The sequence below is a fragment of the Erpetoichthys calabaricus genome, chromosome 4 (genome assembly GCF_900747795.2).
Source record: "Erpetoichthys calabaricus chromosome 4, fErpCal1.3, whole genome shotgun sequence".
In the NCBI taxonomy this organism is placed as follows: domain Eukaryota; kingdom Metazoa; phylum Chordata; class Cladistia; order Polypteriformes; family Polypteridae; genus Erpetoichthys; species Erpetoichthys calabaricus.
The window spans coordinates 42,974,860-42,989,692 of NC_041397.2; the positions used below are offsets into that span (position 1 = coordinate 42,974,860).

A 14,833-nucleotide genomic window follows, 5' to 3' on the forward strand; every position below is an offset into this window, starting at 1 on the left:
CTGACGTAGGGGGTGTGAGCAGGGGGGCTGTTCACACACCTAGACTATACGGACGCTCGTCTAAAAATGCTGAAAGATTATCTTCACATTGCTACCTGCTGTGTGCAGCTGCTTCGTGAAGCGACATGCTGCAAAGTGCTTCGCATACTTAAAAGCTCAAAGGGCACGTATTGATTTTTCTCTGTCTCTCTCTCTCTCTCTCCCTGCTCCTGACGGAGGGGGTGTGAGCTGCCCCCTTCAACAGCTTTGTGCCGCGGTGCTTCGCATACTTAAAAGCCAAACAGCCCTATTGATTTGTTTGCTTCACTCCTTTGAAGAGGAAGATATGTTTGCATTCTTTTAATTGTGAGACAGAACTGTCATCTCTGTCTTGTCATGGAGCACAGTTTAAACTTTTGAAAAAGAGACAAATGTTTGTTTACAGTGTTTGAATAACATTCCTGTCTCTCTACAACCTCCTGTGTTTCTGCGCAAATCTGTGACCCAAGCATGACAATATAAAAATAACCATATAAACATATGGTTTCTACTTCGCGGATTTTCTTATTTCGCGGGTGGCTCTAGAACGCAACCCCCGCGATGGAGGAGGGATTACTGTATATAGTTTATGCCAACATTTTGTTATTTACTACTAAAATATGAAAAACGTTTCTGTTTTAACAATGTGTTTACACAGATTATTGTAGAAACGGAACACACGTGTTCCAAATAATGAACAAATAACGAGTCGGTGGGGGGATGGAATAGCAGGTTGCTTGCTGCTTGCCTTAATCGGCACATTTACAGAACAAAAGACGCTGAGGGAGAGGTGTGAATGGATTTAAGGTGGGCCGGATCTATGAGTTTTTTCGTAGGCTCTGGTAATTCTAGTGTTAAAGGACATGTAATATTTTAACGCAGAAGAAAAGGAGACTAAAAAAGTCCAGCTTTCAATTGAAAAAGTAAATTAACATTGTAAGTGCATTCTGTTTTCTGTTACATTTTTATTAGTTAACTGTGAATCTTTAAACTATTTGTGTGACAAATACTGGCATTTGAGTGAAGAAGGGTGAAGAGCTAGTAGCTGAAAATCTGAATGTGGTGTGTATACCCAGTGGCTATTACTGAATATTATTTGTATATCAGCATACAAAGCAATGCTTAAGATTTCAGTAAAAGTTATCACGTGTTTTACTTTAATAACTATGATGCATATTTTTTTAAACAATTTGTGCAATACAAAAGAAAAGAAAATATAAAGCATCAACAAAAAATTTCCTACACTACTCTCTCCACTATTTATTCCAGGCAACTAAAGAAAAAGTTAATTACTGCAACATATACACATTTAAATACTGTATACAGTCCATGCATTTGCACAGCCAATTCCTTTAGTGTGTGGAGAAATGTGGCTTTAGCCATCAGTGCATTACAGTCCAGGATTGTTTACATCCTTCCTTCAACCAGATTTGAAGAGAAGAATGGCCACCTGCCCCAAGTAAAAATAAATAAAGTGTTTGGTCTCATGTGTGACGTAACTCCCAAAGTTTCTTCCCACGATACAGTGCCATGTTGGATTATACTTCTTGTCAAACTCCTTTTTAACATAGGCTGCAATGTCCTTTTCAATGTTGTACTTCTCCATGGCCTGGGTGGCACAATCCACTGCATCCTGCTTCATGTCCTCAGACATGTCTGCATTCTTGATCACAGCTTTTCTATCAGACATGTTTCAAATGAACCCCAAAGAAAAATGAACCACTATGATGTACAGTGCATCCAGAAAGTATTCACAGCGCATCACTTTTTCCACCTTTTGTTATGTTACAGCCTTATTCCAAAATGGATTAAATTCATTTTTTTCCTCAGAATTCTACACACAACACCCCATAATGACAACGTGAAAAAAGTTTACTTGAGGTTTTTGCAAATTTATTAAAAATAAAAAAACTGAGAAATCACACATACATAAGTATTCACAGCCTTTGCTAAATACTTTGTCGATGCACCTTTGGCAGCAATTACAGCCTCAAGTCTTGTTGAATATGATGCCACAAGCTTGGCACACCTATCCTTGGCCAGTTTCGCCCATTCCTCTTTGCAGCACCTCTCAAGCTTAATCAGGTTGGATGGGAAGCGTCGGTGCATAGCCATTTTAAGATCTCTCCAGAGATGTTCAATCGGATTCAAGTCTGGGCTCTGGCTAGGCCACTCAAGGACATTCACAGAGTTGTCCTGAAGCCACTCCTTTGATATCTTGGCTGTGTGCTTAGGGTCGTTGTCCTGCTGAAAGATGAACCGTTGCCCCAATCTGAGATCAAGAGTGCTCTGGAGCAGGTTTTCATCCGGGATGTCTCTGTACATTGCTGCAGTCATCTTTCCCTTTATCCTGACTAGTCTCCCAGTTCCTGCCGCTGAAAAACATCCCCACAGCATGATGCTGCCACCACCATGCTTCACTGTAGTGATGGTGCCAGGTTTCCTCCAAACGTGATGCCTGGCATTCACACCAAAGAGTTCAATCTTTGTCTCGTCAGACCAGAGAATTTTCTTTCTCATGGTCTGAGAGTCCTTCAGGTGCCTTTTGGCAAACTCCAGGCGGGCTGCCATGTGCCTTTTACTAAGGAGTGGCTTCCGTCTGGCCACTCTACCATACAGGCCTGATTGGTGGATTGCTGCAGAGATGGTTGTCCTTCTGGAAGGTTCTCCTCTCTCCACAGAGGACCTCTGGAGCTCTGACAGAGTGACCATCAGGTTCTTGGTCACCTCCCTGACTAAGGCCCTTCTCCCCCGATTGCTCAGTTTAGATGGTCAGCCAGCTCTAGGAAGAGTCCTGGTGGTTTCGAACTTCTTCCACTTACTGATGATGGAGGCCACTGTGCTCATTGGGACCTTCAAAGCAGCAGAAATTTTTCTGTAACCTTCCCCAGATTTGTGCCTTGAGACAATCCTGTCTCAGAGGTCTACAGACAATTCCTTTGACTTTATGCTTGGTTTGTGCTCTGACATGAACTGTCAACTGTGGGACCTTAGGTGTGTGCCTTTCCAAATCATGTCCAATCAACTGAATTTACCATAGGTGGACTCCAATTAAGCTGCAGAAACATCTCAAGGATGATCAGGGGAAACAGGATGTACCTTAGCTCAATTTCGAGCTTCATGGCAAAGGCTGTGAATACTTATGTACATGTGCTTTCTCAATTTTTTTATTTTTAATAAATTTGCAAAAATCTCAAGTAAACTTTTTTCACGTTGTCATTATGGGGTGTTGTGTGTAGAATTCTGAGGAAAAAAATTAATTTAATCCATTTTGGAATAAGGCTGTAACATAACAAAATGTGGAAAAAGTGATGCGCTGTGAATACTTTCCGGATGCACTGTATATTACAGAAATTTTTCCATGTATGGCTATGGACAGATGAGATGGAAAAAACTGTGCAAGTCTCCTGGAATAGATGCAGTCGAAAAGAAATGTGTCTCGTAGAGTTCATTTGCAGTAAATGTTAATGTGGTTGCCTCTGACATCTTCTGTTTGTCTCTCTCTCTGTCTGTCTCATGCTGCTATATATTGGGGCTCGATCTGCCAATGCCATAGCATTATCATCTGACCAATCTGTTAAATTTAATAAAATGAACAAAAAAGGGAACAAAATTAATTTTCATGCAATCTTTTGATTTTTGTAATTACATTTTCATTTTAATATACATTTTTTTATAGCACAGTTTATGTCACTTTTTTGCATTTAAAGTTTTATTACAATGCATTATATATATTACAAATCAGGGAAACAAACAATGTTAAAATTTAACTTTATGAAAAAGCTATATTCAAAATCTACTTTACCTACCCAACAAGAAAAAGAAGAAAAAGGAAACTTTTAAGAAGTCATTCAAATATTTTGCTGTAGTTAGAGATGATAATTGGTTCAGCACGTTCAATTCATGAGGTAAAAAGTGAGCAAAGTCTTTATACTTTGTTATTCTTGAGTGCTAAAATGTTTCAAGTTATTCACTGTTACCAATCAGGATGCTCATTTTATACCCAGAGTAAATTAAGTCCAGGTTGTCAGTACAAAATTTCAGTTTCATTGTTTTGTAATAACTGTAAATGGCTAACCCAGGGAAACTTGGAAAATGGCTGAAAACCAGTGATAATTGTGATCATTTATTGTGTGCACATATCTATTTCACTACCAATTATAACTTATAATTAAAGTCTTATTTTAATAGCCAGCAATGCCCTGAAGTATATTTTTTTCTGGTTCATGTTCTGGTTCCTGAATTTACCATACTTTTCAGTTTGTAGCCATTTATCTTTTTATTGTCTTTTGGGAGACAGGGAAACTTTGTCGTTTTTGTCTTTGTCTTTATTATTACCATTTCAAATGAATCATGTAGAATATTTTTGATTTAAAAATAGGAAGTATAGGACAAAGTATTTATTGTATAAATATAAGGAAAAATAAACTATGTAAATGTAACCCTATATCATGAAAATTACAAGTTTCTGAATAAACATGCAATAAAGAGTAACAGAGGATGAAGCAGAAGCAATTCTTCAATTTCATTCTTATAAACAGACTACCAAGTGTTGTATTACAGCCAGGGTTTTTTCCTTGGTTTGTTTTTGTCATCTTTCGAGTTATTATTTTTCATGTTTTTACGTGAACTGTGAGTTTTGTTTATTAGTTGTTTAACATATAATGTTTTTTTTACCATCCATTGTATGTGTTCTGTGGATGGAACCCCCAAGAGGTGGGATCACCCTGACCTCATTGTTGCTGGGTCATCCCACATTCTATTTTTTGAGTGGTTCATCCAGTCATAACATAGTCAGAAACATGATGACTTGTAAAGCAAACCAAGAATCTCACTGGCTTCTCCAGAAGAGGCTGTCTCAAGCAAGCCAGGTCCAATTACCACCAGTAAGCTTCAACCTAAGCAGGCCCCAAAAACAGGAACTGGCTTTAAAGTTAAGAATCTAAAGAAAGTCCCAAATATATCTCCAAAAGGCTTCACGAGAGAGAGAGAGAGAGATACTATTAAACTCTGGCTTACAAGGACAAGTTGCACTTGTTGCACAATATTTATTATATTAAAAATAGAATTAGAAATTCACAAAACTGCAGTGATAAGCAAAAAGGATGTTCCACAAAAGGCAACTGACAGCAAACTCTAATCCAATGGCAAATCCAAGGAACAAACAAGAAGAAATCCTGAAAACCAGAAATAATTAGAAAAACAATGCTCACAACTATCTTCTGTAACATTAAATGAACCACTGTTAGAGTTCTATTCTGACAGATGGAAGTAGCCAGATGGAGGTCCCAGCATCAGTGACTTTATGGTGGCCCCTTCTGTTGAACACATGGAACACCGAACACATGGAATGGACGCCAGTTTATAGACACAATATATGACAAACAAATAAAAAATAAACTTCACAGTAATAAATAAAAACATGAAAAATATTAGAGCAAATGCAATAAAAATAAAAAGAAAATAGAAAATAAATATAAGCCAATGGAAAAAAACGCTGGTTGTAATACAACACTGTTTAATTATATTACTGTGTTAATTTATTTAGGATTATTTTTCCACCAATTTGTACAATATCTGCTTTTTCCATGTAACCCTGCAGTAGGTCTTAGATATACACTGTATATATATATATATATATATATATATATATATATATATATATATATACTAATTGACTTAACACAACAACCCACCCATATAGGTACTTCAATGTTTATAGAAGGATAAAAAGTCAGCTGTCCAAAGCCATGTCTGACCTATCATATTTCAATTAAGTAGGTGATCATGTTTATTCCTGAGAATGTGTTTCTGTGTTTGACCTCCAGATGGTGACAAAGATTAACACATGCAGTCATTCATCAGTTTTCTTAAACCTCATTTTCTAGTACAATTTATCTATTTTTTGTATGGTAGCTTCACTTAAACAGCATGATAATTGTAAGTTATTATCATATTACTCTTAATTTATTCAGCCATTGGTCTGTTTTACTAGCACATACTTCTTCATTTTTAGTTTTATAGTTTATATATTTTGCATTATTTTCAGGAAGGCTACAAGGCAAGGGAACACTAGAGGGAAGCAATGAGGGAATAACAAGTATTGAATTTGACCACTCTGTAAGTAAACAAATATTTTCTATTATTTTGTACCATGGTTGTGCTACTGTTTTAATTAGGAACCATCTTTTGGCTATGTTTTGTTTACTTAAGAGTAATGCTTTGGATTATTTAAATAATAATATTTCCTTTTTTTTGTTTTTAACTTTTTTTTTTTCTTTAAAGGGAACCAAGTTGTTGGCTGCCTCTTACGACCATTCTGCAATCTACTGGAGTTTAGATAATAGCACACCAAAAGTAAGAAATGTATTTATTCACTGTTTGGATTAGTGAAAATGCAAAGATCTTTGTTAATGCAATAAACATAAATCACCAGAAAGTTCTGAATCCCTGTAAAAAAAGTGTTTCTGCAGCACTAGCTACAGTGTAAGAGGAGGTTGTCTGTCTAAACCATGCCATTACAGATTTGGACACAGAATCACTTAACGTAATTACAATTACACAGTAAACTCATCACTCCAATTATTATTATGTAAAGGCTAGAATAGATTTTAGAAAGTCTAGTCTTCCAGCTAATATTTTATAACTTCAGAGAAATTCTATATATTTAGATAAGCAGTAGTGGATGGTGCAAGAAAAACACTTTTTTTTCAGAGGCATAAAATTTGATGAACAAAATGTAAGATGAAATGATCTGATTATACAGTATAATGATCATCGACATAACATAATATTTGAGACAATTGCAAAGTCATATTATAAAGGAAAACAGAAGATAAAATCAAATTTCAAAAAATAAAAAAAAAACAAAAACGGATTGCATGATAAAACTGTAAAGCAGCAAGAAATCATAGATTAATTGTTTAAAGTACGGTGGCAGCTAAGCAATCTGTGGCCTTATATGTTGCAAAGGGGTTTTATAAAATTTCTCTAAACTTAACAATATCTCTCCAGTATTTACTAATCCATAGAATGTCTGTATTCATAGGGTACTTCACCCTAATGACATCTGTTTAATGATGCTAGATTCTGGCTGGGGTGGATTCTTCTTATTTATGGCTACTTTTCCCTATTTTTGGTTATATGCTGATGCTGCTTCTGTCTCTGATTTCTGTTAAAATTTGTTAAGTTACTGCAGTACTAGGGTGTTGTACCGTGTTAGCCATTATGAATGTAGAGAAAAGCCAAGCAAAATGACACCTTTTATTGGCTAACTAAAAAGATTACAATATGCAAGCTTTCGAGGCAACTCAGGCCCCTTCTTCAGGCAAGATGTAATACAGAAACTGGAGTTCCCTGTGTTTATATACACACTCTAGGACAAGAAACAACATTGGTAAATCTTTAAATGAGAAGTTTTAAATGTAAAAAATTAATAGATTCATTCAGGCTAGGGTTAATTTAACAAGAGAGAGAAGAACAATGTATGGTCAAGATCTTTGGATAAGATAACTGTCCAACAAAGTCTTTTGAAGTTTGTAATGAGTTTTTCAAAACAATGTGGGTCTGTAGACAGGTTGTCTGTCATTCTGAGAGATGTAAACAATCCTCATATCTGGCCATAAAACTCTTGTCTTTATTCAAGCCATGTTGTAATGTATTAAATTTTAGCACGAGTTTAACTTCCCATTCTTTTCTCTCTTGCTGTGTTTTGAAGTTGCCCATAAAGTCCCTCTCACAGTGTCCATGGCTGTTGAAGTGGGCCGCTACAGGAACATCTGTGTTGCCATGTTTAATGTGGAACCTGTGTAAATTCATTCTCTGACGGAGTGTTTGTCCAGTTTCTCCCACATAGAGTGCAGTGTCAAGACATTTCATGCAGAGAATTAGGTAGACTACATTAGATGATCTGCAGGAAAATGATCCCTTTATGTGATGTTCAAGTCGGCAGTGTGGTATAACTATACAAGTCTGTATTATAAATGTGGGCACATGTTTTGCATCTTTTCTGTAGACATGGAGATGTGCCATTTTCTGTTGGTTCACTTAGGGAGCTTCGGACAATTAGTTGCTGAAGGTTTGGTGGTTGTCTGTATACCAGGAGGGGAGTTTCAGGAAATACATTTTTCAGTGTTTGGTCATTGTTTAGTATTGGCTGAATTTTTCTAAGTGTTTCAAGATGTGGGTTGTAGGTGACAACAAGGGGGATGCGGTTCTTGTTGTCTTTGTTTTTATATTCCAGAAGGTTGTCTCTGGGTATGGCAGTAGTAGTAGTTACTGCATATAGTCATAAATCCAAAGGATATTTAACATTTACGGAGTATCACAGGCCTACAGTGATATGATTTATAAAGCTTTTTTATAGTTTCCGTTTCAGTTCATTAGAAAGTTTGTTTCCTATAATAAGATAATGTACAGTGTTAACAATGAGGCATTTGTACCTCATAAATACCGAAACAGCATACTGAAACACTAATATAATAATAATAATGATAATAATGAGATTTGTTTAAATGTTTTACATGCATTTTGTTGTGATTCTTGTCACAGAAACAGTAAAAAAGGGGTGCAGACCCCAAAAAATGACACAAGTCAGACATATCCTTTTCATGGTCTGAACCTGCGCCTTTGGCAGCAAAACACCAAACTTTAGCCTGCATAGGTACAAAAATGGGGCTAAGAGGTTGGTCTCTCCATTGTGAGAGATGGACGTCTAAGACGGAGCTCTGCTGGCAGTGGTGGTATTTTACTATTTTTACTATCTTTCTGATGTATCCTGTATTTAGTCAACCCAAAGGGATTTAATTACAAGCATATACAAGTATATTTAAAGCATGATCAGCAGACCAAGGGTTCAGAAAGAGAAGGAAAGACAGCTAAAGCTCCATCAGTCTAAACTGGTTTCAGGTTCACGATATAGCCTTGCAGAGACTGACTTTGAAGCGACAGACAAAGGAACAGATCTACCAGGACCTCATGCTGCAATATTGGCTCCAGTCATGATTGAAAATGAGAGCAAATCTGCGAGTCAGGTGGGCAATGAGAATTCGCTTAGGTGGATTATCGAAACTGAGCATGGTCTCTCTATCTCCACTGTCAACTAATACCAACACCTCGAGTGAGTCAATAGCATCAACTCCAACTGGACTCGCAACTCTGCCTCCATGCAGAGAAGATGGAAATGAACTTTCTGAGCTGAAGATAATGATTACCATACTCAGGGGAAATATAAATGATATAAAGAGTGATATAAATGATATAAAGTGTGACATAAAGAAGGATATAAACAAGAGAAATGACAAAATTGACAACAGAATAGACAAGCTGTTTCATGATATAAAAGACCAGGGGCCTCATGCGTAACGCCTAATCTGTGCGAACGCCAACTTCCATGTTCTTCCGCTCCATAAATCCTGGTCAGCGTGAAAAGTAACACATGTGCACGCGCCTTCTGCCCTGCCCCAACTCCTCCCAGAATATGCAAATCAATATAAATAGCCCTTAAGCTCAGTGTTCTGTGAAAAGGCAATGGCAAAAGCAAGAGGGAAAATAGAAGAATTTCAGCAAATACCAAGTGGAGGCTAGGAAAAACTTACTATTTGTTGGTTTTAACAGTGGTATAAACAACAAAAGGAAGTTGATCGAGTGACATAGCGTGTTGGAGAAACTCGAAAGCTCACATTCACAAAGTCGCACAGTGCCCGAAATAAAAAAAGAAGTTGTCACATATCAAAGTTGCTGTGAAAAGGCGAGTCGTAGCCCACCTTCTGAGTGTCATATGAAAGCTTATTAGGGTACAGAGAAACAAAAAGGCACACAGTGGGCAAAAAGCATGAAATGTCAACTTTAATGTCTAAATTTCTACTTTAATCACGTAGTTTATTTTTTCATTAAAGTAGAACATTATAAACTTCATCTTAAAATCGTTTAATTTACTAGTTTCTCAATCCCATTGTAACTAAAGTAGCACGTTAAATGCTTTGTTATGTATTTGATCTTCTATGTGCTCTATGTGTGTGAATCACTACGTGCTTCCGGGCTTTCTCTTCCTCCAACAGGACACAGAATCCATGACACTCGTGATATTACAGCTCTCTGAATAATTAAAATACTGAGATGTATACGTGATATCATTTTAATGATGACTGGAGTTAAAGAATGTTATTAAACATGGGAACACAGTGGCGCAGTGATTGCTCATGTCTCACGCAAGATGTTTGCTCCTCCATGCGCGACTTCGATGAAATACTTTACTGTAGCAGTACTGTCTCTTTCAAACGTACTAACCTCTAATTCCTGTCCTTACTTTTCTTTCTCCAAATACCCAGTCGCCACACAATCAGCTCTGTAATAGATGTTAAGCCATCTGTAAGCTTAGAATGCCGATTCTTCAAAACTTTTAAGGAACATCGAAATATCTTCGTTGTACGTGTTTAATTATTCTATCCATCTATCCTTCCAGTGTTGCGTCAGCACCAGCAAGAATACAATATGAGGCAGGAACAATCCGTGAACGGAGCGCCAGCGGCTCGCTAGCGCTGCGGCACCGTGTAGTTAAAGTTTTATCTGTATAATATAATAAACATATTTTGCTGCATTTCATCTTAAAAATTATATTGTCATCATATGTAAATACGCGCTTTATAAAGTGGCTCAAGTTGTGCAATATTATAACTGTGTCGCAAGTTTACAGTGAGAGAATTGTACTTATTAGTACAAACAGTTCTACAAGGAGCATTTGATGGACTGATTGAGTACGTTTAGAGTTCTTGGGATGAAACTCTGTGAACCGCGAGGTCCGTACAGGAAAGGCTCTGAAGCGTTTGTCATATGAGAGCAGTTCAATAGACAGCATGGCTGAGGCAGCGTGTGCTTGATGCTGTATACCAATAATTCTCTTTCCGATCAGCTACTGTATAGCTGTGATTCATACTCAGATACAGTGATATAAATACTCCGAGTGGTGCAGTGAGAGTAATATGGAAAAAGATGATCCGATGTTGCAACACCTAACGGGAGCGGCTGAAAGAAGAAGAAGAAGGTGCAGTGAGAGTAACAATGCTAAAGCAGTTATGGTATTTGGAATAGTTTGACCATTCTGTGGACCATTATATTGTTACAGGTTAATTACAATCAGATGCCTTAAACTAATAAACAATATGCAGTTAATTTCAGTGTATTTATAAAGCCGCATCAGGGATGTGGATCTAAAAAAGAAAGGATAACTACACAGGAACAGTAGCACTGCTTTGACGCTGAGTGCCGCCAGTCTGCAAAACCGAGCAGAGAACTTGTGTACGACAGGGTATGAGTTATCGTGGAAATGTGCATGGCTTTACGCCAAGTTTAGGTTTTATATATCGCGATTTGAACGTGGAAACGTTCTTACGCAACATTTTTGTGCGTACACACCATTTATACATGAGGCCCCAGGAGATTCGTTCAAGTAATAACTTTGCTGAAGGCTTTATAGACCTTTGATCAAGAATTAATGAAAAAATGCATAAAAATATGAGTAAGTTTGAGAAAAAAATGAGAGTATTTGGTGCTCAGTTTGAAGAAGTTAATCAAATGTTTTTGTGACCCATATTGAAGAGGCTGAACACTTGATATCCGTAACTGACTAAAAAAGCACCTGATGTAGTATCCGAATGCAAAGTGCTCAGTGATAAACTAGCAGCGCTGGAAAACAGATATAGAAGGAACAACATCAGAATTGAAGGTCTCCCAGAAAACTGTGAAAACTCAAACCCAGTGAAATTCATAGCTGAACTTTTCTCTAAAATAATTGGAGAGGACTTCAAAACAGACACCGAGATCTAAGCAGCTTACAGCATATGTTGATTTAATGCCTCAAAACCAGGAAGCCTGATTGTCCATTTCAATAATCTATGGGTTAAAGAAAATTTGATGTCAATTCTAAGACAGAAAGAGGAGCTTCTATCTGAAAATAACAGCATTAGTATTTTCCCAGATTTCTACCCTTCAACAGCTGCTAAAAGAGCTGCTTTCTACAGCATTAAATGCAAAGCTGAAATCACATACAGCCTCTCGTTTCCTGCTAAATTGACAGTGATTTTTGATGACCAATTCCACATCTTCAGTTATCCTAAAGAAGCAGAAAAAGAGCTAAAAAGACTGACCCTAACATCATTTAACACATGATCATGAGTCATATTATGTCCTAGTAATGCAAAGACGATTCTGCTTGCAACTTGGTGTATTTAAAATGCAACATTTGCCGTAACCATACATTCTATTTCCTTTTCAGCCACTTTTTTTATTTTGTTTCTTTTATATACAATGTTAAAATTTCATTGATTAAATGTACATTTTGGTAACCACTAAGTAACTATTTATTTACTATGCTATTAGACTTTTTTCCACCTAGGGGAACTGTTTAACATCATACCCTAGTTTTATTGCATCAGGACTATACTATCCTAAGCTAGCTCAATTTCTAAGGGCACTAATTAAAATCATAACCTTAGTTTATTGCATCTGGACTGTACTATCAAAAGATATCTCAATTTTAATCTTTACTACACCGCTGCTGAGGGATTGTTTTATTTTGGTTGTGCTCCGTCACTTGCATGTTTTGCATGTCAGAGGACTGGGACTTTGCAAAGTGTGGTCTAGCCTAACTTAACTTAGGGAGGCATAATGGGGGGGAGGGCTGGGGAAGGAGGAGAGAGCAAGTAACTTCTTATCTATCCTTTCTACCCAGATAACTATAAGTGACAACATGATAATAGGCTCCATAGCCACACTGCTCAGCAACAACATTAATTCAAGATAAAAATTACTGTATTGTAGGAAACAATGTACTACTTTTACTTAAGTTTACAAAATGTCCTCAAAAGTTCAGAAGTAGTGTCTCTCTAACCAAACAGTGAACTTTGTGAGCTGGAATGTCAACGATCTAAAGAAAAAAAAGATATTTTGTCAGGCCAAGATAGTATTTTTACAGGAGACTCACTTAATAAGTAAGGACAAATTTCTGTTGCAAAGAGATTGAACTGGGCAAATCTTTCACTCCAGTTATACAAAGAAAACTATACGTGTGGGAATCTTCCATCCATCCATCCATTTTCCAACCCGCTGAATCCGAACACAGGGTCACGGGGGTCTGCTGGAGCCAATCCCAGCCAACACAGGGCACAAGGCAGGAAACAATCCTGGGCAGGGTGCCAACCCACCGCAGGACACACACAAACACACCCACACACCAAGCACACACTAGGGCCAATTTAGAAACGCCAAACCACCTAACCTGCATGTCTTTGGACTGTGGGAGGAAACCGGAGCGCCCGGAGGAAACCCACGCAGACACGGGGAGAACATGCAAACTTCACGCAGGGAGGACCCGGGAAGCGAACCCGGGTCCCCAGGTCCCCCAACTGCGAGGCAGCAGCGCTACCCACCGCGCCACCGTGCCGCCCTGTGGGAATCTTAATACACAAAAAAAATCTCATTTTTAGTATGAGACGTAGTATCTTATCCTGAAGGGCAATATGTCATGGTGATGGGTAATTTATTTCAACCTAAAGTAATTTTGATGAATATCTATGCACTTAACGTGAATGATAGCGATTTCTTCCCAAATGTATTGGTGTCTATTCCTAATGTGAACACTCATATACAATTATAATGGCCGGAGTCTTTAATTGTGTTTTAAATCCAGACATGAATAGGTCTTCAGCTATAGTGACAGTAACATCTAACACTCCAAAAATAATCACACAGTTTGTAATATATCATAACTTATCAGACCCAAGCAGATTTTTAAATCCAAACTCCACAGCATATTCCTTCTTCTCACTAGTACGTAACAGTTACTCAAGATCTGATTATTTCTTTACTGACAATATTTTATTGACCACTATCAAATTATGCAAGTACAATGGTATTGTTATCTCTGATCATGGCCCTCTGATCATGTAGCTTAAACCACTATGTCCTACACACTCATCTCATAGCTGGCATCTTAACCCACTGTCATTAGCTGACGAGAACTGTACAGAATTAATTTCCAAGCAAATTGATTATTTTTAGAGACAAATGCATCCTCAAAGGTTTCTGAAGAATACTCTGGGAAAGGTGTTTTTAAGAGGACAGATTATTTCATATCTTTCCCACAAAAATAAATTGTAAACCAAGAAGGTGTAACGTACTTGAATTCAGTGTTTTAAAGAAAAGACAAAATTCCTGGAAAATTCTGCTACAGGTTATTGTTGATGGCTATCTACAGGGCATTAATATTTATCTTTCTTGCTTAAGAGTCACCTGCTTTGAATAGTCAGACTGCTTTGATTTAGTATCTCATCTACATACAATGTGGGGACACAGAACTGTCTGCTACCTTTGAAAATTAACGAGTTCTGGGGACATTGGTTTCTAATCATGTACTTTTTGATAGCTGTCCACAATACTATTGTTGAACCAAAGTAAATGTGTTTACACTACTTGTTATGCAGAGGAAATTGGCTTGCACTATTGTTTCACTGATTGTCATGTTGATATATGCAGAGATTGAAGGATTTATATATTTCTGGGTAAAGAAGAATAAAAAAAAAAACAGAAGTATGGTCCGAGAGATGGGACTTCTGCCTGTTTCTTTTATGTTTTTCACCATATCGCTGTGGCTACACCCTGTAGCAACTGTGGCTTGTACCTGGCCCAGGTTCTCCTAGGCCTGAGGCCGGTAAAAAAGGCATGATGGGTATGTCTACCTGAAACTCTTCGCCAAGCATTAGTTATCGTCTTTCCAAAGAAAAATAAGGACTTATTACAATATGCATCATACAGACCAGTT

The 14,833-nt window shown here is 37.4% G+C and overlaps 2 protein-coding genes across 2 annotated transcripts in view; one reads left to right on the top strand and one right to left on the bottom strand.

The window, feature by feature from the left end:
* Positions 1-14,833, top strand: part of LOC114651038 (protein Atg16l2-like) — a 223,058-nt gene that overhangs the window by 113,941 nt on the left and 94,284 nt on the right. Inside the window, exons 11-12 of the mRNA XM_028800993.2 lie at positions 6,068-6,138; positions 6,304-6,375. Coding sequence (XP_028656826.2) covers positions 6,068-6,138; positions 6,304-6,375 — 143 coding nt within the window. The remainder of the gene's footprint in view (positions 1-6,067; positions 6,139-6,303; positions 6,376-14,833) is intronic.
* LOC114649975 (dynein light chain 2, cytoplasmic-like) lies at positions 1,195-1,715 on the bottom strand. The gene has a single exon (XM_051926571.1). It carries the CDS (start codon positions 1,706-1,708, stop codon positions 1,439-1,441), a length of 270 nt encoding a protein of 89 aa, XP_051782531.1. The 5' UTR covers positions 1,709-1,715; the 3' UTR covers positions 1,195-1,438.

Coding starts and splice junctions, on each gene's coding strand:
- LOC114649975 (XM_051926571.1), bottom strand. CDS start 1,708: ATGTCTGATAGAAAAGCTGTGATCAAGAATGCAGACATGTCTGAGGAC.